At 40.4% G+C, this 23,284-nt stretch overlaps 1 protein-coding gene across 1 annotated transcript in view; it reads left to right on the forward strand.

Annotated features, from left to right (window-relative positions):
* Positions 1-23,284, forward strand: part of CEP192 (centrosomal protein 192) — a 77,851-nt gene that overhangs the window by 14,842 nt on the left and 39,725 nt on the right. The window contains exons 11-20 of the mRNA XM_087707311.1: positions 752-968; positions 1,354-1,485; positions 3,737-3,801; positions 3,898-4,095; positions 4,326-4,449; positions 7,651-7,739; positions 8,359-9,004; positions 16,560-16,704; positions 17,068-17,233; positions 18,775-19,549. Of these exons, the coding sequence (XP_087563437.1) occupies positions 752-968; positions 1,354-1,485; positions 3,737-3,801; positions 3,898-4,095; positions 4,326-4,449; positions 7,651-7,739; positions 8,359-9,004; positions 16,560-16,704; positions 17,068-17,233; positions 18,775-19,549 (2,557 nt within the window). The remainder of the gene's footprint in view (positions 1-751; positions 969-1,353; positions 1,486-3,736; positions 3,802-3,897; positions 4,096-4,325; positions 4,450-7,650; positions 7,740-8,358; positions 9,005-16,559; positions 16,705-17,067; positions 17,234-18,774; positions 19,550-23,284) is intronic.

Here is a 23,284-nt window from a genome sequence, read left to right on the forward strand (position 1 = left end):
GCGGGACTAGTTTAATAATACATAACTATTAATAGCACTACGTCTTTTTCTTGGTAGCTTGCAAGATTCAGCTTTGGCTGTTCTCTTACTTCTTTATTTAGTGGTGGATGGAATCTCTTTACAAATAAAAATATCCAACGAAGCAGAATTGTTTTGGGTGATCATAAATTTGAGCCAAAGAATCTGAGCATTGATAAAGTATTGAAATGTTAATAAAAGTCTACTATACAGGTAGTCCTCGACTTATGAACATTTTGAGCCCAAAATGTTTGTTAAGTGAAACATTTGTTAGGTGAATTTTTGCCACATTTTACTATCTTTCTTTCCATAGTTAAGTAAATCACTGCATTTGATGGTAACCTGGTTGTTAAGTGAATCTGGTTTCCCCATTGATGTCACTTGTCAAGAGGTTGCAAAAGATGATTATGTGACCTTGGGACCCAGTAACAGTCATATGTATGAACCCTTTGCCAAGCATCTGAATTTTGATCAAATGATCATGGAGATACTTCAAGGATTGTAACTGAAAAACGGTCATAGCTCACTTTTTTCCATACCCTTGTAAATTTAATGGTCACTTAATGAACTGTTGTAAATCAAGGACTACCTGTATAAGTGTGTTGATTTTTGTCTGGGTGTCAGAAAATAACCTGGAAATATATCAGTTACTTGATAATGAAAAGAAAGACCATTTTAAAACATAAAGCATCTTTTATTTTACTTTTTGTGTATTTTTGCTTTTTCATAAAAGAGTGCAACAAATGAAATCAACTCTGAGCTAAATCTTGATTCACTCTACTTTAAATGTATTGAGGATAATGCTGCTTCTGAGATCTGGAATACAGAACAACAAATCAAATTTCCCAACCAGTGTCAAATGTCTAATGAAAATCACATTTCTTTGGCTGATGTTTATCTGTCCCCCACTATTTGCAAAGAATCTGAACATGATCAACATACAACGAAAGGTCAGTAAAGTGCTAGGTCATTCAAATGTTCTGGCACCCATTCATCTTGCCATGCCAACTAGAGTAGTGATAGCAATAGCACTTAGACTTATATACCACCCCATATTGCTTTACAGTACTCTGTGTAGTTTAGAACCTCCGCATATTGCCCCTAGCAATCTGGTTCCTCATCGGCCATGGAAGGATGGAAAGCTCACTTAACTTTGAGCCTGTCAGGATCAAACTCTTGGCTGTGGGCAGAATTAGCCTGCAATACTGCATTCTAACCTCTCTACCACCAGGGCTCTTAATACAAACTTTGATATGTTAATTGTAATATTCTTATGCATATGATATAAATTCTTTAACATGAAAATTTAAAGACAACATAACATTCATTTTTCAGAAGACCAGTCACATAATGTTGTATACCAAAATGAAGAGGGTAAATGGGTGACAGATCTTGCATATTATACCTCATTTGATAAAGAACAAAAATCCAATGTTTCAGACATAAGTGGAGACTTTATAACTGGAGGTAAATCTGATTATATTTTTATTTCTTTTACAATTTCCTACTAGTAAATTTATAATTCTAAAATAGCATCCATTTGCTAGCTCACACTTGAAATAATTAACTTCTGAATATCAAGAATTACTATGTTATTAGAAATAGTAATGAAACGTATATAAATCATACATGTAAAGCTTGGTAATTTTTCTTTGAACTAATCGTTAAAAAGTTTTATTACTAGAAACAATGTACTGAGTTGCTATATCTAGTATGCTAGGCAGATTATAATTCAGGTGTCAGTAAGAGAGTGGACATAAGTATGCTTTCAGAATAATTAAAACAAGAAATAAGTAAAATCACAAAATTACAAAGCTAATGTTTAATATTTACTTTTAAAAATACAGAATGAATTTTAAAATAGCTGCTTCAACAGGAAAACCTGGTTCACATGTGGAGACTATTTTAGGTTTTCAAAATGCACACAGTATTTGTTATGAGTACAGTGATACAGACAGGATATTCCAAATGGCTTAAATATTTCGGTGTTATTCCATAGATACCATATTTTTCAGAGTATAAGACATATCAGAGTATAAGATGCACCAAGATTTTGAAGATGCAAATTTAAAAAAAAAAGTTTTTGCACTCTGCAGATCTCCCCAAAATGCCCCATTTTTCGCAAAAATGGGCCCTTTAAAAAAAAAAAAAGAGGGCATGAATAGCCTTTAGGAGGATTGTAGAGTGCTCCAGGAGGGGGGACAAGCAAAAAATCACCCGTTTTCCACTCATTTTTTCTCTCCCCAGCCTCCAGGAGCACTCTGGAAACCTCTTGAAGGCTATGCATGGCCATTTTGGTGAAGGAGGCAGGGTTTCGGTAGGCAAAAAGTGCTGTATTCAGTGTATAAGATGCACCCCAGATTTTCAGCCTCTTTTTTGAGGGAAAAAGGTGCATCTTATACTCCAAAAATATGGTATATTCTAGTAGAAATGAATATATACTGTATTTTTTAGAATATAAGATAAACCTTAGTTTTGTGGGAAGAAAATAGGGGAAAAAATTCTATTCATTTTTATCCCCATAGCACCAGAAAAGCAAGCAAACACAATAGTTTAATAAATGACACTTTTTGCCATTTCCCTCCATCTCCCCAGGAAGCCGGAGTGGGGGGGGATCTTAACTAAATCTGGGCATTTAGCAAAAAGCACATAAGCACTTAAAATGTAACAAAGCTGAATCAACAAACCAGCCCAGTGCTTGCCTGAAGGAAACCATTGGGAAAACTCAGATAGCCAGATAGGAAAAATTCCTGCCTTCCCCTTAAAGGAATTATCCCCATAAGAATAGAAATCAGTAGCCACAGGAACTCTCTGCCTTGTCCTTGAAAGGATTATCTCCCCAAAATAGAAACTGGACAAAAGAAGTACCTCTTAAGGCAGTCTTCAAATCTTTAAGTGAATAAATGAGTGAAGTGCCTCATTAGGCCTGAAAAAAACACTTCCGAAAAGCTACATTTGGAGTATGACGCACCCAAATTTCCACCCTCTCTTAGGATGGAAATTTATGCTCCGAAAAATATGGTATATAGCAGTAATGGCGAACCTTTTGTGGCTCACGTGCCAAAAGCGGGGGGAGCGCAGGGGGGTCCTGTATGGTTGTGCCACACCCATAATGCTATGCGCACAACCCCAGCGTGCATGCGTACATGACCAGCGCTCCCCCCCATTTTTGGCTTGCTTTTTTCGCCCTCCCCAGGCTCCAAAGGCTTTATAGGAGCCTGAGGAGGGCGAAAACAGCCTCCCCGCAGGAGGCCCTCCGAGGGCTTCTGGAGCTTCCCTGAAGCCTCCTGAAAGTTCCGGAGGGCTAAAAGTGGCCCTATGAGCAAACCGTAAGTATGATGGCGAAAAACGGCCTCAAAAGAAGGCCGAAGTCAGCTGGCCTCCGCGCACATGTGCGCTAGCCAGCTGACAGGGCAACACCTCATGTGCCCTGACAAATGGCTCTGTGTGCCACTTGTGGCACGCGTACCATAGGTTTACCATCAAGGGTATATAGTATAGATATTCTAGTGTACAATAGCTAGTATATTCTAGTAGAAATGAAAGAAAATAATACCTGTTCTTTTTATAAAGCTTATATAGGAAGTTATAAGAAATTATAAGAAGTTATAAGAGTGTCAAGTAAACTCTTGGGCTTCTGTTATAATTTGGCTTTAATTTTATGTTAAGTATTCTCTTTTTCTCTCTCTCTTATTCCTCCCCCAACCTTTCCCAAAAGCTGAAGCAATAGCTATGATTGCCCAAGATCAGGAAGTATTTGAAAGGGAACACAGATTTATACAGGTAAGTAACATCAACATTAAATAGATACATTCTATAATATTTGTATTAAAAACCTAAAGATAATTTTTGGTATTTTTGTGTTTTGTATAATTTCAGGAAGAGAAAATGGACCTGCAAAATACATCTGGATTAGAAGATGCATCTTGGAAATCAGTTAATAACCATAATATATTAAGAGAGTCTCAAAATGACTTTAATAGAGATGCAAGTTATTTACGACTTTCTCTGGGAGAATTCTTTGGTCAGAAATCTGAGGCTCTTGGTTGTCTTGGTGGAAGTGGTGATGTGAAACGGGTACATATATAGCTGCTTTTATATACAGGAGACACATATGTGTTTTTGCATTGTTTTTAGTTAAAATTATTATAGTTTGTTGGCAGATTATTAAAAATAAAGAAGATTCATTTGAAGGGTTATGGGCAAGACAGAATTCTTAGCTTATATAAACAATTTGACATTTGATATTGCTAGATTTAGTCCATACATTTCCCTAAATGTATTGCTTTCACTGTGTCTTTTTATAGCCATCTTTTGGTTATCATATCACTTCTCCAAAGAAGAGACAGCCCATAGCTTTGTTGAGGCAATCTGATATATATACAACAAACTCTGGTGAACAGGATTTGAATATTTCTAGTAATTGTCAAGGTAATTTCTACTTTAAATATAATAATATTTATTGTATGTTTGAATGTATTGATTGTATTTCACTTCTGAATATTTGTTTATTTTGCAGTATTGGCTATCTCCTTTCACCAACCCTGGAGAGAAAGCTTAGATTTTTTCTAATGTTACTCATTGTGATGTGAAGGGAATAGCATCTTTCTTCAGTTCTAGCCAGTTCTAGTCTTGTCTTTCTTTATGAAACAGAAATCTTCAATAGTTGGGGCAATTGTCCTCATAACCATAACAATTAGAATAGCTAACCCATTCTCAATTTTGCTTTATTTTTTTATTATTTTATTTTAGTGTTTTATAGGGTCTTATGGCCAGCAAGTACATGGATAATAACTTACTGTCCATGGACACAGATTTCTCTGATAGCCAACCATTGATAGCAATAGCAATAGCAATAGCAGTAGACTTATATACCGCTTCATAGGCCTTTCAGGCCTCTCTAAGCGGTTTACAGAGAGTCAGCATATTGCCCCCAACAATCTGGGTCCTCATTTTACCCACCTCGGAAGGATGGAAGGCTGAGTCAACCCTGAGCCGGTGAGATTTGAACCGCTGACCTGCTGATCTAGCAGTAGCCTGCAGTGCTGCATTTAACCACTGCGCCACCTAGGTCCCAGTGACATAGGGTTATTTCCTGTTAGTACTTAGCTTCATTCCCTTCAGGGAAACATAATTAGTGCTGTAGCTGCTGATTTACTGGGAATGAGCTGTATGCTGTTTCTGGTGTGCAGTAAGCTCGTCAGTGGTCCTTTGGGAAGCTGGATGGTTCAGACACTGGAATGAATGGAGGCTAGCAGTGCCAGCCAGTCATCTCTCCCTTCTGATCCTTTAGAAAAAGAACAGTGAAAGGACACTAGTACCATATTTTTTCAGAAGCACTGTTCTCTATGGTTGCATCTATTATTCCTAGATATACTACTCTGGAAGGAGTATAAATCCTTCTATTCTTCACCTTCCATTCAGAGCTGAAGAAGCTTCTTGGATGAGAAGTGAAACATTTTCAAAGAAAAACACAAAGTCCAGTTGCCTCTTGTAAAAAAGCACCTTTGGGATGTCTATAGTAGACTTTTATTTAAAAGATAGTATATTTGTTAGATAACCTTGAATTGTTGCTAAACCCTTTCCCAAAGAATCGTATTAATCTGACCTCAGAGAGACTAGTTTCTTGGATTTTTCATTTTTAGTCCTAATTAGAGAAGTCAGACTTTTTTCAAACTGTTACTTGCAGTTTGTAGAACCAGACTATGGCACAGCACCATATTATATTCCTTGCCTAATCAGATGTAGAGCTTCCAATATGAATAGAGGCTAATGATGGAAATAACTTTTTTGCATGTTCCCCTAGTATTAGAGATGGATTGGCTCCAAAATCCAGAAATTTTAATTGTGCTATAAAATTGGTGCCTGTCTCACAATTTATATCATATTCAGTATGTTTTCATGAGATTATTCTGTTATTTCTCTCATTTCACAAAGGTGATGGTGACTATTGTTGTCACCTCAAATTTTGAGCAATAAATGCGTAAGCCTAATAGGTTAATCTGTTAATCCTCTCCTCATGGGTCACATACCAAGAATCAGGCTCTCCTTTGTCTATTATAGGAAATACAGTACATAGGATGTACACATAGACTTTTTTTGTACAGCATAAGCAAGGATTCCACCCCCTTCAGGACAATTGCAGGCATTGGTGCAGATTTTCTCCCTTTCTGAAGACCTTGGAGTTCTTTTTCTTATTGCCATTCCAAAATTGGGAAAGAGCTATATATTTTTTACAGAAATTAACATTAAAAGATATATAGGTCAATAGTAATTGGAAAGAGATACAGCCCCTTCTATGATATGCAGTAAAAAATGGTCTAGTCGTTCCCAACTCTAGGGGGCAGTGCTCATCTCTGTTTCAAAGCCAAAGAGAAGACGTCTCCATGGTCATGTAGCCGGCATGACTAAATGCCAAAGTGCACGTAATACTGTTACCTTTCCACCAAAGATGGTCCCTATTTTTCTACTTGCATTTTTTAATGTGCTTTCAAACTGCTAGGTTGGCAGAAACTTGGGTCAAGTAACGGGAGCTCACCCCATTACGCGGCCCTAGGAATTCGAACTGCTGACCTTTCAATCAACAAGCTCAGCATCTTAGCCACTGAGCCATATATAGAACCCTATAGAAAATGGTACTTCATGGACTTTAAAATATGTCTACTGACTAGTTACTACCAAATATGGAGATATTTGCTTTATTTCTTATTGGGTGAGGTTTTTTTGTTTGGGTGAAGCTTGATGATTAAAATCTAGCATCTGTGAAAGTCTGCAGTAAGAAAATTGATTCCACCAGATTTGAGATCCATTTCTACAATGGACCGAGGGACAACTGCAACCGGGAGAGCCAGGATTACAATCATTAAGCAAAGTGGTCATGTAGTGTGTCATTCAACATTTTTGGGCCCAATAGTGATCATACGTGGAGGACTACTTGTAGTATAGGTGTTCATAAAGCATTCTTTGTGATCATAAATCATAGTTTATGAAATTATTTTTGGAGAGTCCACAACAATTGCTATTTGCAAAGTTTGCTTTCAAATCTGTACGAAAAGCTAAAGACCAGCATTTGTTCCTTAAAATGCTGGGCCTCTTTTCTCACTGTTATTAATTTAAACGATGTTCTAACCTGTTTACCATATTTTTCACACTATAAGATCCTCCGGATATAAGATGCACATTAGCTTTATAGGAGGAAAACAAGAAAAAATATCTGCCTCTGCCTCCCAGCATCCATCTGGTATTCATCTGGCTAGCATACTTGTGCTGCTGCTGCCGGAGAACACTAGAACCTTCACTGCCGAGCAGCTGACTGGTGGTTGAATCGGCCTCCCTGAATACTGCCGATCAGCTGTTCTAGGTGGTGGGAATTGCTGCTGATTGCTGCCATTTGTCGCCGAGTGCCATTCATAGAACAGCTGATCGGTGGTATTCCAGGAGGCCGATCCAACTGCCAATCAGCTGATTGGCAGTGAAGGCCAATCCAACCCCCCTTCTACAATATTCACTCTATAAGAAATACAGACATTTCCACTCATTTTTGGGAGGAGGAAAAGTGTGTCATATAGTGTGAAAAATATGATAAATTATATGGGTTTTTGACTGTCTTATCTGTTTTGTTAATTTCTTTAGGAGATGTAAAAGAAAGCATTAAAAAGGAAGTTGCATTTGCTACTTCTGCTGTTGGTGAATCAGATATGCAGTCCAGAGAAAATAGAACTGTAAGTATGCAAATAGATTCCAAAATCAAAGCAAAAGTATTGATAAAAAAGTTTGGTTTTATAAAACTACTAAAATAAGTCTGCCATTTGTTTTAAAGTACAGTTATTCATGTTGAGATTAGAATATAAAACATAACTTTTCTGAAGGGATTTAATGTGGCACAAGCAGCATTTGTGGTGCATAATGTCCAGTTATAATTGGATCGCTTTTTCTAGACAAGTGGTTGAGAAAGATTGTGATGAGTTTTCCATTCAGTTCAGTGGTGGGATATGACCGGTATGCCCCGGTACAGGCATACCGGTGCCTGCTGGGAGCACCACGTACTGTTCCCATACGGTGCTCTGGAATGGCCAACCCACCCGCCCGCTCTCCTTTCTGCTATTTGAGCCTATAGGGGCATTTGCGCATGCACACGGAGCGTACGGAACTTGTGCGATGCTCCACCGAACAGCTGGAGCATTGCGGGTGGGGGTTCATGCACGCGTGAACGTGGTGGGCCCCCGGCCCCGTTGCAGCGTACCGGTTGCAATGGGATTCGGAACCCACCACTAGTTCAGTTGAATTAAATGTTTTAATGTAATGTTAAACCTTCAATAAGTCACGTATTTCTCCATTCAGAATCAACCTAGACACAGAGAACCTGAAAGAAAGCACCTTCAACTTGAGCCCTCTGTCCTGAGTGTGAGCACAATTGCATCTGCAATTGCAAATGCTTCTGTTAGCGCTGAACCATCACAGCTAGCTGCTTTGATGATGGCACTTTCAAATAAAAATAAAGAAGGAATAAATGTTCCAAAAGGTGACAAGCTCTCAGACTTCTCAGTTGTCAATCAGTTATTATCAAGCAATATAGAAAATAGTACATTTGATATAGAAAAATATCTCAGAAGAGCTGAAGAAGTTGAAAGCAACAATGAACAAGAAAACTTGATTAAACATGAAGGCACCACCATAGCTAAGCACAAAGTTTTGTCTCTGCATGAATCCAAAACTTCTTTTTTGGGAGATTCATCTAAAGACAATTTCAATACCAACCATGGAAAAGAGAATCAGCAACTGGAAAAAATATATGAGGGAAAATGTGTTGGAGGATTGCACTGTAGCATTTCTTCTGAGCAGAAAGCAGAAATGGAATATGTTCAGACGTCATCGAATACAGTGGAATATTTTCCATCAAAAGAGCAGACTTCATTACAAAATTCAAAAGAAGACCCATCCAAAAATGCTGGAGTATCTTCAGAGACCGAGTTACTATCAATCCCAAGTGAGTTTTAATATTTTTTTCTTTAACCTGACTTGAATTCAAAAGGCACTTTTATGACAAATAAGGAAAACAATTTTTAATGAAAGTCTTGATTTGCCAGTTTGATTGAAATTGGATAATAAAAAGATAACTAAAGAAATGGAAATATGAATAGGTTTTTTTTAAAGTGAAATAGTGAGCAGTGTCAGAGGTTTTCCATTATACGTTCCTGACTTATTTGGCATGAAATGTAAAATTGTGCATAAATATTGGAATAAAATATTAAGGTGCAAACTATCTCTGCTTCAGAAGAAGTAATAAAGGAAGTAAATGTAGCAATTTGTTCTAGATTTATTTTTGGACTTACTTTGGAAAATAGGCATACGTGGCATAATATGTGTAGTATTTGAGGATCATACTAACTAAGTCATGTAATTCATTTCCTTTGTTTTTTGTTTAGCATAAAATTTCAAGCAAGTACTCATGGTTTTGAAATTACGGTTATGCCTTGGTTTTGCATGTAAAAATAATGATCACAACAGCTTAACTATCTATTAAAAGAAACAATGTCATAGTATAGCCATGTAAACCCAGCCCAAAATGTAGTAATTTGGATCTTACAATCAGTTAAATAAATGCATTATTGTAAAAGAAAATAATTTTTCTATTTTATCTTTCTTGCCATACTTTCCCACAATAGGCCATCTAAAAGAAATGGGGAAGTCAAATTCTGGAAAACATGAGTTAAAAAAGGGGAAATTGAGAGAAGTACCTAACATTTCTAATTGACCATATTTTTCAGAGTATAAGACGCACCTTCCCCCCCCCTCAAACAGGGTGAAAATCTGGGTGCATCTTATACACTGAATACAGCATTTTTGGCATAAAACCCTGCCCCCTTTGTAAAAATGGACGTGCAGAGGGTTTGGGAAGCTTGCAAAGTGCTCTTAGGAGCTGGGGAGGAGCAGACTGTCCCCAGGAGCACTCTACAAGCCTCCCAAAGCTCTGCATCCCCCCCCCCTTTTTTGCAAAAAACGAGGTGTGCAGAGGGTTTGGGAGGCCTGCAGAGTGCAAAAACTTCTTTAAATTTACCTTTTCAAAATCATGGTGCGTCTTATACTCCAGTACGTCTTCTACTCCAAAAAATACGGGTACTTATTTTTCTTATAAGTGTCCTTCAGTCCTAATTATTACAAATCGATGCATTAACTTTGTATTTTTTTTAAAAAAAAACTAAGTCATGACAATTGTACATGCTTTAGAAATAATCTGAAAAGTTTTTTTAATTATCAAAATTAGTTGGAATATTAAATAATTGGATTTTTATTCACTAAAAATAGTGTGGCTGTTTTTTACATTCAAGTGTATTCAGTTTTACTTAAGAATGCAATACAATAGAGTACTCCATTATACTTGTTGGGTAAAGAAATGCATTAACATTGAAATAACAGAAAGCTATGGCATGCTAATGTACAGCTAAATGCATAAATTATTTCCTAGGAATGTTACAGGACAAATTAGTTATATCCCAGATTTAATTATTCTGTTCAGTGAGAATTTTTCTACTGTTGTACCCATTCTGATTGCCTAGTTTTCAATCATTATTAATATTGATGATAATTTTTATGAAATGGTGCATTTGTATAAGTGAAAAAAATCAACCACAAATAATTGATCAAGTTGTTAACTCTTTTTTTCCCTTTATCCAACCAATTCTAAATCAGAAGAAAGAGCTAACATAAGCACCCTCCCTTTCGATTTAAAAGTTATTCCAATATTAGTTCCCCCTATTCCAAAGAATGAAAAAGCTACAAATAAAGATAATAGTTCATGCTATAATGAAAGACATGTGACTTTTGAAAACATACATGTTGATAATCAGACCATTGTGGGTAAGATAAAATCTTGTATATGAATTTCTGCAGGTCTAAGGGCAGTTTAATTTCTTTTGTCAGAAGACAAGGACCTGCTATGATAGTGGTATGGGATTCCTCCACTTCATTTCTGGGGGAGTTTTATTCATCTCTATTGAATATCAACTACTGGTTTTCAGAGTCTTCTCTCTTTCTTACTCTGCCTTTTATAGTTTAATGTTAAGTATAGTATTATCTATACGTAGATTATTTGTTTTTGTTGTTCCTTAATTTGTTGCTTGTTTACAAAGATCCTAATTAAAAAAACAATAACAGTGAGAAAGCTATAGTATTGTCCTTTTTCTAGAGTGGAACTACACATTAAGGATAACTTTTCAATATCATAATGTGTTCATCACTGTAGCTTAAGTTAAAAGGTGCTGATACTAAATTAGAATATTTTGTCAGCCAAAAATACTGCGCAGAATTTTTAAAAACATAATTTTATCAAATTTAAACATGAAGAAAAAGTAAATAACCAAAGAAAGAAAAAAACATCAGATAAAAAATATGGTAAAAGTACAAAGAAAAAAGGTGAAAAGGTAAAGAAAAAAAAACAAAGAATGGCTTCTGACTACCTTAGGCTTATGATCCTGGGGGATTTCAATCTGCCTTCCATTGGGGAGACATCTGAGTCAGCTTGGGAGTTCATGGCTTCCATGACGGCTATGGACCTAACTCAGTTAATTCAAGACCCCACCCATAATGGGGGACACACGCTCAACCTGATTTTTGTCTCTGGGCAGTGGATGAATGATGTAGATTTAGGGGATATTTCTATCCAACCCTTGTCATGGTCGGATTATTTCCTCATCAGGCTTGACTTCCATACTGCTATCCCTAACCGCAGGGAGGCGGAACTGACTAGATGGTTCTGCCCCAGGCGCCTGATGGACCCTCAAAGGTTCCTGATGGAGCTTGGGACTTTTCCTGAATCCCTTGCTCACAACTCGACCGAAGCCCTAGTGGAAGCCTGGGATAGGGCAGCCACTGGGGCTTTGGATCGTGTTGTGCCTTTGCGGCCTCTGACGTGGTGTCAATCCCAGGTAGCTCCCTGGTTTACTGAGGAGTTCCAGGAGATGAAATGCCGGAAAAGACGCCTAGAGAGTGGTTGGAGGGCCAGCCGGTCCAAATCTGATCGAACACTAGTAAGAATTCATATTAAATCCTACTTAGTGGCGATAAAAGTGGCAAAACGGCAACATTTTCCTGCTCTTATTGCGTCCGCAGATAACTGCCCAGCCGCTCTGTTTAGGGTGACCCGCTCCTTACTTAACAAAGAAGCTGGGAAAGACCCCTTGCAGGATAGGGCTGAAGAATTTGTTCAGTATCTGCAGGATAAAATCGCTCAGATCCGGACAGGCTTAGACTCTGACTGGGTAGATTCGGGCGAGTCGACGGGGATGAATCTTGTGGAAACCATCTGGGATTAGTTTGATCCTGTGACCCCCAAGGGCATGGACAGGATTATGGGGAGACTCAGTGCTGCCACTTGTGTGCTGGACCCGTGTCCCTCTTGGTTAGTCTCGGCTTCCTGGGAGGTGACACGAGGCTAGCTCCAGGCGATTACCAACACTTTGTTGAGAGAGGGGTTCTTTCCCACCGCCTTGAAGGAGGCGGTGGTGAGGCCCCTCCTTAAGAAGCCTTCCCTGGACCCAGCTACTTTAGCCAACTATTGTCCGGTCTCCAACCTTCGCTTTGCAGCGAAGGTTGTTGAGAATGCGGTAGCATGTCAGCTTCCCCAGTCCCTGGATGAAGCTGCCTACCTGGATCCATTTCAGTCGGGTTTCAGGCCCGGATACAGCACGGAGACGGCATTGGTCGTGTTGGTCGATGATCTCTGGCGGGCCTGGGACAGGGGCTGCTCCTCTGTCCTGGTCCTATTAGACCTCTCAGTGGCTTTCGATACCATTGATCATGGTATTCTACTGCAATGACTCGGGGGGTTGGGAGTGGGGGGCACCATTTTATGGTGGTTCTCCTCCTACCTGTCGGATCGGTTGCAGTTTGTGTTGACTGGAGGGCAGGGATTGACCCTGAGGCGCGTCACCTGTGGGGTGCCCCAGGAGTCGGTTCTCACTCCTCCTGTTCAACATATATATGAAACCACTGGGTGAGATCATCCGTGGTTTGGGGGTACGGTATCATCAATATGTTGTTGATACCCAACTTTTCATCTCTACCCCAAACCACCCAAACAATGCCCTCGATGTGATGTCCCGATGCCTGGAGACTGTGCGGATCTGGGTGGGGAGGAACAGGCTCAAGCTCAATCCCTCCATCCTGATTTGTGCATCTTGTTCCATCTTTGATGATAGGGGGAGAAATTTTAGCCCCTCAGAGAGGGCCCGCAATCTGGGCATCCTCCTGGATACGCGGCTTATTTTAGAAGAACACCTGATGGCCGTGACCAGGGGGGCCTTTTATCAGGTTCGCCTGGTACGTCAGTTGCGCCCCTTCCTGGATCGGGATGCTCTGTGCATGCCCTCACTCATGCCCTCATCCTTTTTCGCCTGGACTAGTGTAACGCTCTCTACATGGGGCTGCCCTTGAAGAGCCCCCGGAGGCTTCAATTAGTCCAGAATGCGGCTGTGCAGGCTATCATGGGGGCACCTAGATGCTCCCATGTTACACCCCTTTTAGGTGGCCTGCACTGGTTGCTGGTTGTCTTCCGGGTGCGATTCAAGGTACTAATTATGACCTTTAAAGCGCTCCATGGCTTAGGCCCAGGGTACCTGCGAGACCACCAATTGCCACCGGTAGCCTCCCATCGTCCAGTGCGATCCCACAGAGTTGGCCTTCTCAGGGTGCCGTCGGCCAGACAGTGTTGGCTAGAGACCCCCAGGGAGAGAGCCTTCTCTGTGGGAGCGCCTTCCCTCTGGAATGAGCTGCCCCCGGAGCTGTGTTTAATCCCCAACCTCAGATCCTTCCGACGTGCCCTAAAAAGTTGGCTTTTCCTGCAAGCCAGCCTGGCCTGAACAAAACAAAATAAATTATTGGTCATTGTTAATTTTAATTCGATTTTTTTTTAAAAAATGTTATTGTTAAATCTTATTGGGTTTGTTTGGGTTATTCCATTTAATTTTTTTAAACTTTTGTATTATGTGTTTCTTTTAATGTTATACGTCGCCCTGAGTCTTTGGGAGAAGGGCGGCATATAATCTAATAAATCTAAATATAAACCTAAATCTTTGGTACAGATATAGATAGAAAGAAATGCATCCAATTCTTATTTAAAATTAACAATAGTCTACATTTCTTCTTTAAGCCCATATGGTGCTTCCAAGTAGAACCAGTTAGGAGTTTTCCTAGCAACAACCAAATAAGCAATAACTAATTTAATTACTAGATCGTTAATATTATGAATTCTGTGGAAGACTCATTAATCTACCTGCTATCTTCTTGGAACATTCTGTTTACATTTGTATAATGCTATTAGGAATAAATAAATTTTAGTTGAAAAATGCAACCTTTTATGGGGAAGTATTACAGTTTCTGCACTGGAGGGTTGTAAAGAAAAATGCTACATTTCATCAGCAAATGGCTATACTTTATAATAGAAAGTTATAATCCATAATCTATATAATTTATAGTAATACCATACATTGCTTATCTTTATCAACATCCTATTTCTCTGAAATTGAAAAATAAATGTTTGTGTTTTCTCCTATGGGTGAAACTCAAAAAATTGGAATATTGTGCAAAAGTTCATTTATTTCAGTAATGCAACTTAAAAGGTGAAACTAATATATGAGATAGACTCATTACAGGCAAAGCAAGATAGTTCAAGCTGTGATTTGTCTTAATTGTGATGGTTATGGCTTACAGCTCATGAAAACTCCAAATCCACAATCTCAGAAAATTAGAATATTAACATGCAGTCAATAAAACAAGGATTGTACGTAGAACAATATCGGACCTCTGCAAAGTATTAGCATGCATATGTACTCAGTGCTTGGTTTGGGCCCCTTTTGCAGCAATTACTGCCTCAATGCGGCATGGCATGGAAGCTATCAGCCTGTGGCACTGCTGAGGTGTTATGGAAGACCAGGATGCTTCAATAGCAGCCTTTACCTCTTCTGCATTGTTTGGTGTCATGTCTTTCATCTTTCTCTTGGCAATGCCCCATAGAGTCTCTTGGCAATGCCCCATAGGTCAGGCGAGTTTGCTGGCCAATCAAGCACAGTAATCCCACGGTCATTGAACCAGTTTTTGGTGCTTTTGGCAGTGTGGGCAGGTGCCACGTCCTGCTGGAAAATGAAGTCAGCATTCCCATAAAGCTCGTCTGCGGAAGGAAGCATGAAGTGCTCCAAAATCTCCTGCTAGACGGCTGCGTTGACCCTGGACTTAATGAAGCACAGTGGACCAACACCAAGCATCTTGCAGTGTGTGCCTCTCCATTCTTCCTCCATACTCTGGGTCCTTGGTTTCCAAATGAGATGCAAAAGTTGCTCTCATCAGAAAAGAGGACCACTGAGCAACAGACCAGGTCTGTTTTTCTTTAGCTCAGGTAAGACGCTTCTGACATGGTTTGTTGTTCACGAGTGGCTTGACAAGAGGAATGCGACATTTGAAGCCCATGTCCAAGATCCGTCTGTGCGTGGTGGCTCTTGATGCACTGACTCCAGTCTCAGTCCACTCCTTGTGAAAATCCCCACTTTTGAATGGCCTTTTCCTGACAATTCTCTCCAGGCTGCGGTCATCCCTGCTGCTTGTGCACCTTTTTCTTCTACACTTTTCCCTTCCACATAACTTTCTATTAATGTGCTTTGATATAGCATGTTGGGAACATCCAACTTCTTTTGCAATTACCTTTTGAGGCTTTCCCTCCTTATGGAGGGTGTCAATGATGGTTTTCTGCACAACTGTCAGATCAGCAGTCTTTCCCATGATTGTGATTCCTACTGAACCATTTAAAGGCTCAGGAACCCTTTGCAGGTGTTATAGCTTAATTAGCTTATTAGAGTGGGACACTTTGAACCTAGAATATTGCACCTTTTCACAATATTATCTTGCTTTGCATGTAATGAGTCTATCTCATATATTAGTTTCACCTTTTAAGTTGCATTACTGAAATAAATGAACTTTTGCATGATATTCTAATTTTTTGAGTTTCACCTGTATATATCGGTAAGATAGGTATCAGAAGTAAATGTTTTATCAAATAATACCTGTAATATCTCTGTATCAGCTGGCCTTCTGGATCTTATATCTTCTGTGAGCCTCTCTTTGAATTAGATGCATAGTATTTCCCTTTGGGAATTTCTTTTCATATAAGTTCACATACCTTACATATTTCTATTACTATGATTTGAGTACAGTATTATAACTGTTTGGTGGACAGATAGTAGAAAGCAATCTGTCTATTTTATTTATTCAGTTTATAAGCTGCCCCATTTATTCAAGCTTATATTTGACTACATTTGTTCTGCCAATTGATTGATTCTTACTTAGTATGTTGGGTTATAAATTATAGTCATGATCGAGCTTTAAGTGAGAATTCAGCAAATTATAGTTTAAAAAATTGCCTCCCCTCAGTGTCCAGTTTAGCGCACTGAAAATTCCTGCCTGATCTGAAAGGTTGAAGACACATTAGTACATCACAATATTTAGGGAACTGGCAATACTATTTAGATATCACTAAGATCCAAAATATTTTTCAGATGAAGCTGTTGGAAGAACTGAACCAAAGCTTATGACATCAACACCTGGTGTACAAATTTCAGATGAACAGTATAGCTTCAGACCTTCAACTTCCCCACTGACTCATTCATCACCAAGTGAATCTTCAGGAACCACTTTTACAGGGTAAGAGTTCTATGTATCTAAGAGATAGGCTATGCTTATGTATGAGAGACAGGTTATTATTATGCTTTATCTTATAGTATTGCTTCCATGTTCTGTATCACCAATTTGGTGTCTCAGGCAAAGATGGTTCCCTTTTTAAAAAATTAGGGATACAAAGGATTTGAGATATTGCATTCAACCACTAAAATTGAATTTATTCATTAACCTATCAGAAAATGTTATTTTTGTTTTTTAGGGGATACCAATTTTTATCTTTGTTTCCTTTGTTAAGAATTCTTCTTTAAAAAGAAACTTTTCAGAAAGTTATTGAAGATATTTAAATTGACATTAGACTTTGCAATTCCCCTCTACTTTGTTTCTTAGGTCTGTCTTTCCTTCTACACCACCCAACTTTAAGGAATCAATTTGCAATGACAATACATTACGACAATCAGTATACGCTGATCCTAGCTTAGAACATTTGACTTTTGTTTCTGCCACTGAAAACATTTGTAAAAGTCCAGCTCTATCTAGTCCAACAAGATACAAAGTAAGTACTTTGTTAAATCTAATGTTTATTTATTCCACTTCATGGAATTGCAATAGAATAAAATGTTAGACAAGGAACACTGAGTTTTATGTAGCATTTTTCAAGCTCTGATTTCTGCCATGAAGGTTAATTATTTCTGTTTTAACTATAAATGGACTTCCTCATTGTAAATCTCAAATTTACAATGTAGTGAAATTAGTAGTGGTATCAATTAAAGATATTGCACCTAAACTTTGATATCTATTTTCTTTCACAATATCTACAGATAGTCCTTGCTTAACAATGGTAATTGGGACTGTAATTTCCATTGCTAAGCAAGTCAGTCGTAAAGGCAACATTATGTGATGTCTGCATTACTTAATGATAATCCTACTCGTCCCATTTGTCATCTTTAAGCAAGGACCTTAGATTATCAGGACGTGCAACTTCCTGCCTGTTTCCAACAAACAAAGCCAGTGGTGAAGCTGGCAGGAAAGTATAAGTCCAAGTCACAATAAGCCTTTCTTCTGGTGGTTCACAAGCAGACTGGTGGAAATGGATTCTAGCGAATGCAGGTGGGTCCACTTGCATACTGGAGTTCAAAAAGATCATGTTATATTTGTCAAAGAATTTTTTTATGTCAGTAAATGTATATCAAAAATTAGTACAGGTAGTCCTTGCTTAATGACCAGTTACAACTACTGTTTATGTTAATGTTGGCCTCAGGAAGGGTATATTTTGCAGTATGTATAGCATTTATGAAATCAAAATAATAATTAAATCATTTAAATCATTTATTAAATTTATCATATACACCAAATATATCATATACACACTCCATCACAAGATTGTGATCTGGGTTCTTAGCAACCTATTCGCGCTGATGACTAGCTGCAAAGCATCCCACAATCACATGCCAATATGTGATCTTCTTTGCCGGCTTCCTGAGAAAGTCTGAGGAGTGAAGCTGACAGGGAAGGTTGCAACCTGCTGAGAGGATTCTTTTTTTTGCTGCTGGGCGGTTTTCTGAAAGAGTTCCCTTGGTTCCATGCCTGCTTAGATCTCAACAGCCAATATACAAGTGGGCATGGAGCTCAAAATCTTGTTTTCCTCCATGAGCTTTCCACAGAGCAGGGAGAGAAGGACCACAAGCTCTGTGTATGCTTGGACCTCACCTACTAAAATTTAAGAAGGCACAGAACTCAAAATCTCTCCTCACCTCTGCAGAGTCCTCAACTCTCAAAGGACTACCTACCTGCCTGTTGCTCTGTTTGCTTAACTACCCAGGAGATCATCTAACGATTGCAACCAAAAATACTGGGATTGTCATTGAGTGAAATAAACACCTAGTTCTGTCGCTTCACTCAGTGTCTGAGATTCCAGTCCCAACTGTGGTTGAGGACTACCTATATAAAAATATTGTTATTAGCTATTTTTAAAAACAGATTTATTGATCATTTGAACTTATGTGTCCTCAATAAAATATTTCATTGTATATAATAAATATGTACTTCACCTAAATGCTGTAAATCCTAATCAGAATTTTAATGTTTTCTGTTTAGAGTAATCGTACCAGTGAGTTGAGTACTACAATAGTTTGGAATAGTCCAGGTTCATTAATGGAGACTCAAACAGGAAAAACCATTGCTTTGCAAAGTAACAAATCTCTATCATTGAATGAAAATGCAAGAGCTAAGAGACTAGTTATAAATGAAAATGTAGATCATAACAATCAAAGTGATAAGAAAAAATCAACTGGAGAACTTTCAACAAGAAGCAAAGATCAAACTACACAGAACTGTAGAAAAAACAATGAACTGGATCAGGGTGATATGCCTGCAGTACAGCAGTACTACACAAATGCTGTTCATGGACCAGGCTTACAGTCTCCAAAAAAACTGTCTGCTTATAATGATTTAGGCAACTGTATTTCATTAAATCAAAATAGAGAGCTTTTCAAATCCCAGAATGCAGCTTCAAAGCTTTCGTCAATGTCTTCTGGACTTCCAGCACTATTAACAGGATGTTCTCTTAAATCAACTCCATTTGCCCAGCAATATTTGGGAAGCTTGCCATCTCACGGAAATGTTGTTTTGCCTCGGTACTGTCCACCAGTTCTTAGTGTTCCAGCGGGTCTAATTTATTCTACGATTCCTGTTGGTCACATTCAAAGCTCAGTATCTTCTGGAATAGGAGTAGGTTCTGGAATGACAGGAACAAGTCAGCATTGCAACTTTACATCCAACCAAAATATCTTTAGTGGTACCTTGCATACTGGGCAAGCACCTGATGCTGTGGGACTTAGGCAGAGGGAAGAATCAATGTCATTTGGGTTTGGTAAGTCAGTTAACTTTTATTTCAATATATCAAAGTCATGTAAACTATATATGTGTGTGTGTGTGTGTGTGTGTATGTATGTATGTATGTATGTATGTATGTATATTTGTTTTCTGAGGTTTTCGCGGGTGTTAGTATGTAGGTCTTTGGTTATTTGTGCTCCTGCAAGCACGAAGCCTGAAGATGACGAATGAGACTTTATAGAAACATCGCTAAGACACTTCCAATTTTATGCGGGAGAAAACCCGAATAACCAAAGACAGACAGACAGACAGACAGACATAACATTCATTCATTCATTCATTCATTCATTCATTCATTCATTCATTCATTCATTCATTCATTCATTCATTCATTCTTAACTCATGCTTTAATCCCTTTGGTTTACTATTCTATTCTTATGCCTTGTGTAGTGTTGGTTAACTTGAAGGAGATTTTTAGTATAATGAGTATAGATATACTTTTATCTCTGAAGCAGATCATAAGACAATTCTTTTCCAAAGCAGAATCATCTTGTCAATTGGGAATAACTATATGGACTTTTTAGCTTTCTTTAAAAGTGTGAACTGTGCTGTACTGCAGTAATTCTACATAATAATATAACAATTTTCTCAAAAGATTAATGAATATGTGTGTACCAGTTGACCTGATTCCAGAATAAGAGACTTTCTCACACAGTTTACCTGATGAAACTCATGAAACTCCAAGACTCTTATTCTAAAAAAATCTTTTCAAATAATTCTAAAGTAGTCATTTTATTTTGCTATACTTGGTTAAATCATCTAAATCATCTAAAATCAGGTAGCCATAAAATGATAGAATGGGGCGTTGGTTTTTACCTGATACGCCCCTTCTCTGGGCAGGTGGAGACAGTGGTCATGCATGGATTAACTCAGTCAGTAACCAATAGAACTGAGTCTACCAAAGTGATATCATTGGCTCTGCAGAGCATGCTCCCGCTTTTCTGACGAAGGAGATTAGTAGACTGCTGTGTTTTTTCAACCAAAAATGCTCACTGTACACCCCTGCGAGGTAGGCCAGAATGCTAGGTGAGGATGACCGCTGTCTCCACCTGCCCAGAGAAGGGGCTTATCAGGTAAGAACCAACGCCCCATTCTCCTAAGTTGGTGGAGACAGTGGTCATGCATGGGACCTACCAGAGCTGGTGTGTCCCCGGGAGGGTATGAACTGGCCTAGGAGCTGGAGGATGGAAGGACTTGCTGCAGCACTTGCCGTCCAAAGGCTGCATCAGCCGATGCATACCTATCTACCTTGTAATGTCTGATAAAGGAATTAGGGGAAGCCCAGGTGTCTGCCTTACAGATCTCCTCCACCGAGGCCTGTCACGCCCATGCCGCTGACGTGGTTGTGCTGCCCGTAGAATGAGCTGTAATGTTGGGTGGAGGAGGGAGATGATGCGCGATGTAAGTTTGCGCAATGGCTGATCTGATCCAACGTCCAATCATGGAAGGAGAAGCTTTTAGGCCCTTGCTGGTCGGATGAAAGGAGACAAAGAGGGCTTCACTGTGTCTGAAGGCAGCCGTCTTGGCGATGTAAGTTTTAAGGGCACGCCTGACGTCTAGTTTGTGCCATTTGCGCTCCAGACTGTGAGATGGAGCCGGGCAGAAATTTGGAAGGTGAGATCCAGAGAACGATGGAATGCTGAATTCACCTTCGGAACAAAGGTGGGGTCAATGCGGAGAACCACACGGTCTGGGTGGAAGACATGCAGGTCGGCCCGGATGGAGAGGGCCGCCAACTCTGACACCTGCCGTGCTGATGTTATGGCCACCAGAAAGGCAGTCTTGAGAGTGAGGTGGTGCAGAGTTGCCGCCTGAGGGGCTCAAAGGGCGGTTCTGTAAGTAAGTCGAGGAACTTGGTCAGGTCCCAGGAGGGGAATCGGTGCATGACAGGAGGACAGATATTGGATGCCCCTTTAAGGAACCTGTGGACGTGAGGACGCAAGGAAAGGGGCTCATCTCGGTGGAGGAAGAGGACTGAGGAGAGGGCTGCCACCTGCAGCCGCAAGGTATTCGGAGAAAGTCCCTTATCAAGATCCTGCTGCAAGAATTCAAGAAGCTGGGGTACTGCAGCTTTCAATGGGTCTTCCCCTCGCCCCAGGCACCACGTTACGAAAGTCTGCCATGTAGATTCGTATATCCTATTGGTAGCTAGGCAGCGTGAGGCTTGAATGGTATGGATTGCAGTCTCAGAATGGTTATCTGCCCTCAGGACTGCCCGCTCAGCCTCCAAGCGGTTAGGCGTAGCCAGCGCAGATCTGGGTGGTGAATGGAGCCCTGATGAAGGAGGGACAGAATCATTGGCAGGGGCCATTGAGGTTCCACTGAAAGATTGGTCAGGTCTGCATACCATGGTTGGCGCAGCCAATTGGGGGCGACCAGGATGAGCTCGGCCTCTTCCTCCAGCATTTTCCGAATCGCCCTCTGTATCAGGGGGAAGGGAGGGAAGGCGTACAGGCCACCTGCACCTGAGAGCGTCCGTCCCTTCCGTGCCTGGTGTCGTCTATCGAGACAGGTACCTGGGCAGCTGGTTGTTGGCAGATGTTGCGAGGAGGTCCAAGGCTGGAGTCCCATACCTGACTGACAGGTCATGAAATATGCGGCGATTCAAGCTCCACTCTGCTGGGTCGATTGTTGTGCGGCTCAGCCAGTCTGCTGCGGTGTTGTCTGACCCCGAGATGTGTTCGGCGCGTAGGGAGAGAAGGTTAGCTTCCGCCCAGGTGCCTAGTTGAAAGGCAGATTCCATGAGAGAGAGAGAGCTCTCATTCCTCCCTGGCGGTTGACATGCACCTTGGCCATAGTATTGTCCGTCCAGATCAACACATGTGAGTTTTAGAGAAAGGCTGGAAGTGAAGGAGAGCTAGATGGATGGCCCTCAACTCTAGCCAATTCATACTGTGTGATAGGTCTGAATTGGACCAAAGATCCTGTGCTACTTGTTCCTCCAAGTGAGCTCCCCAGCCCGTGTGGATCACGTCTGTTGTTACCACAAGACGTGGAGGGTCCCTGAAAAGAGAGCCCTGAGCTATGGCCGGGGAGATCCACCATTCCAGGGATGACAGGACGTCCGGGGTCAGGACCTTCATTGAGGAACAGCTGCTGTTGGTCTTCTGGAATGGCAGAAGAAACCACTGGAGGCAACGGCTGTGAAGCCGTGCCCAAGGGACGATGGAGGAGCAGGAGACCATCTTCCCCAGCAGTTGGCTAACTCCCTGAGACTGCTCTGACGGTCCTGGGACAGGAAGACTTTCCCCTGGGATGAATCTATGAGGGTTCCCAGGTGCACTAGGCGAGGAGTGGGGACGAAGTGACTCTTCTCCCGATTGATGGAGAACCCCACTTCCTCTAACACCTGAAGGGTGTCCTGGAGATCTCTGAGGGCCTGGGTGCGTGACCTGGACAATGAGGATGTCGTCCAGGTAGCAGAAGATCCGGATGGGCCTGGCCCGCAGATGTGCGGCTATCACTGACAGACGTTTTGTGAAAACCCTTGGGGCTGAGGACAGCCCGAAGGGAAGGGCCCGATATTGGAAATGGAGGCCCCCATGGATAAAGCGGAGAAACCTCCTGTGCCATTTGTGGATGGGCACATGGAGGTAAACCTCTGTCAGGTCCACTGATGTGAGGAGATCATGTCTGCGAACACTCTGTAGAATTGATAGGAGAGAGTGCATCTTGGATCTCCTGTATCTGACAAATTGATTTTAAAAATTTT

This window comes from Thamnophis sirtalis, unplaced genomic scaffold, assembly GCF_051295495.1.
Source record: "Thamnophis sirtalis isolate CommonGarterSnake01/CBP01778 unplaced genomic scaffold, rThaSir2_p1.2 scaffold_2, whole genome shotgun sequence".
In the NCBI taxonomy this organism is placed as follows: Eukaryota; Metazoa; Chordata; class Lepidosauria; order Squamata; family Natricidae; genus Thamnophis; species Thamnophis sirtalis.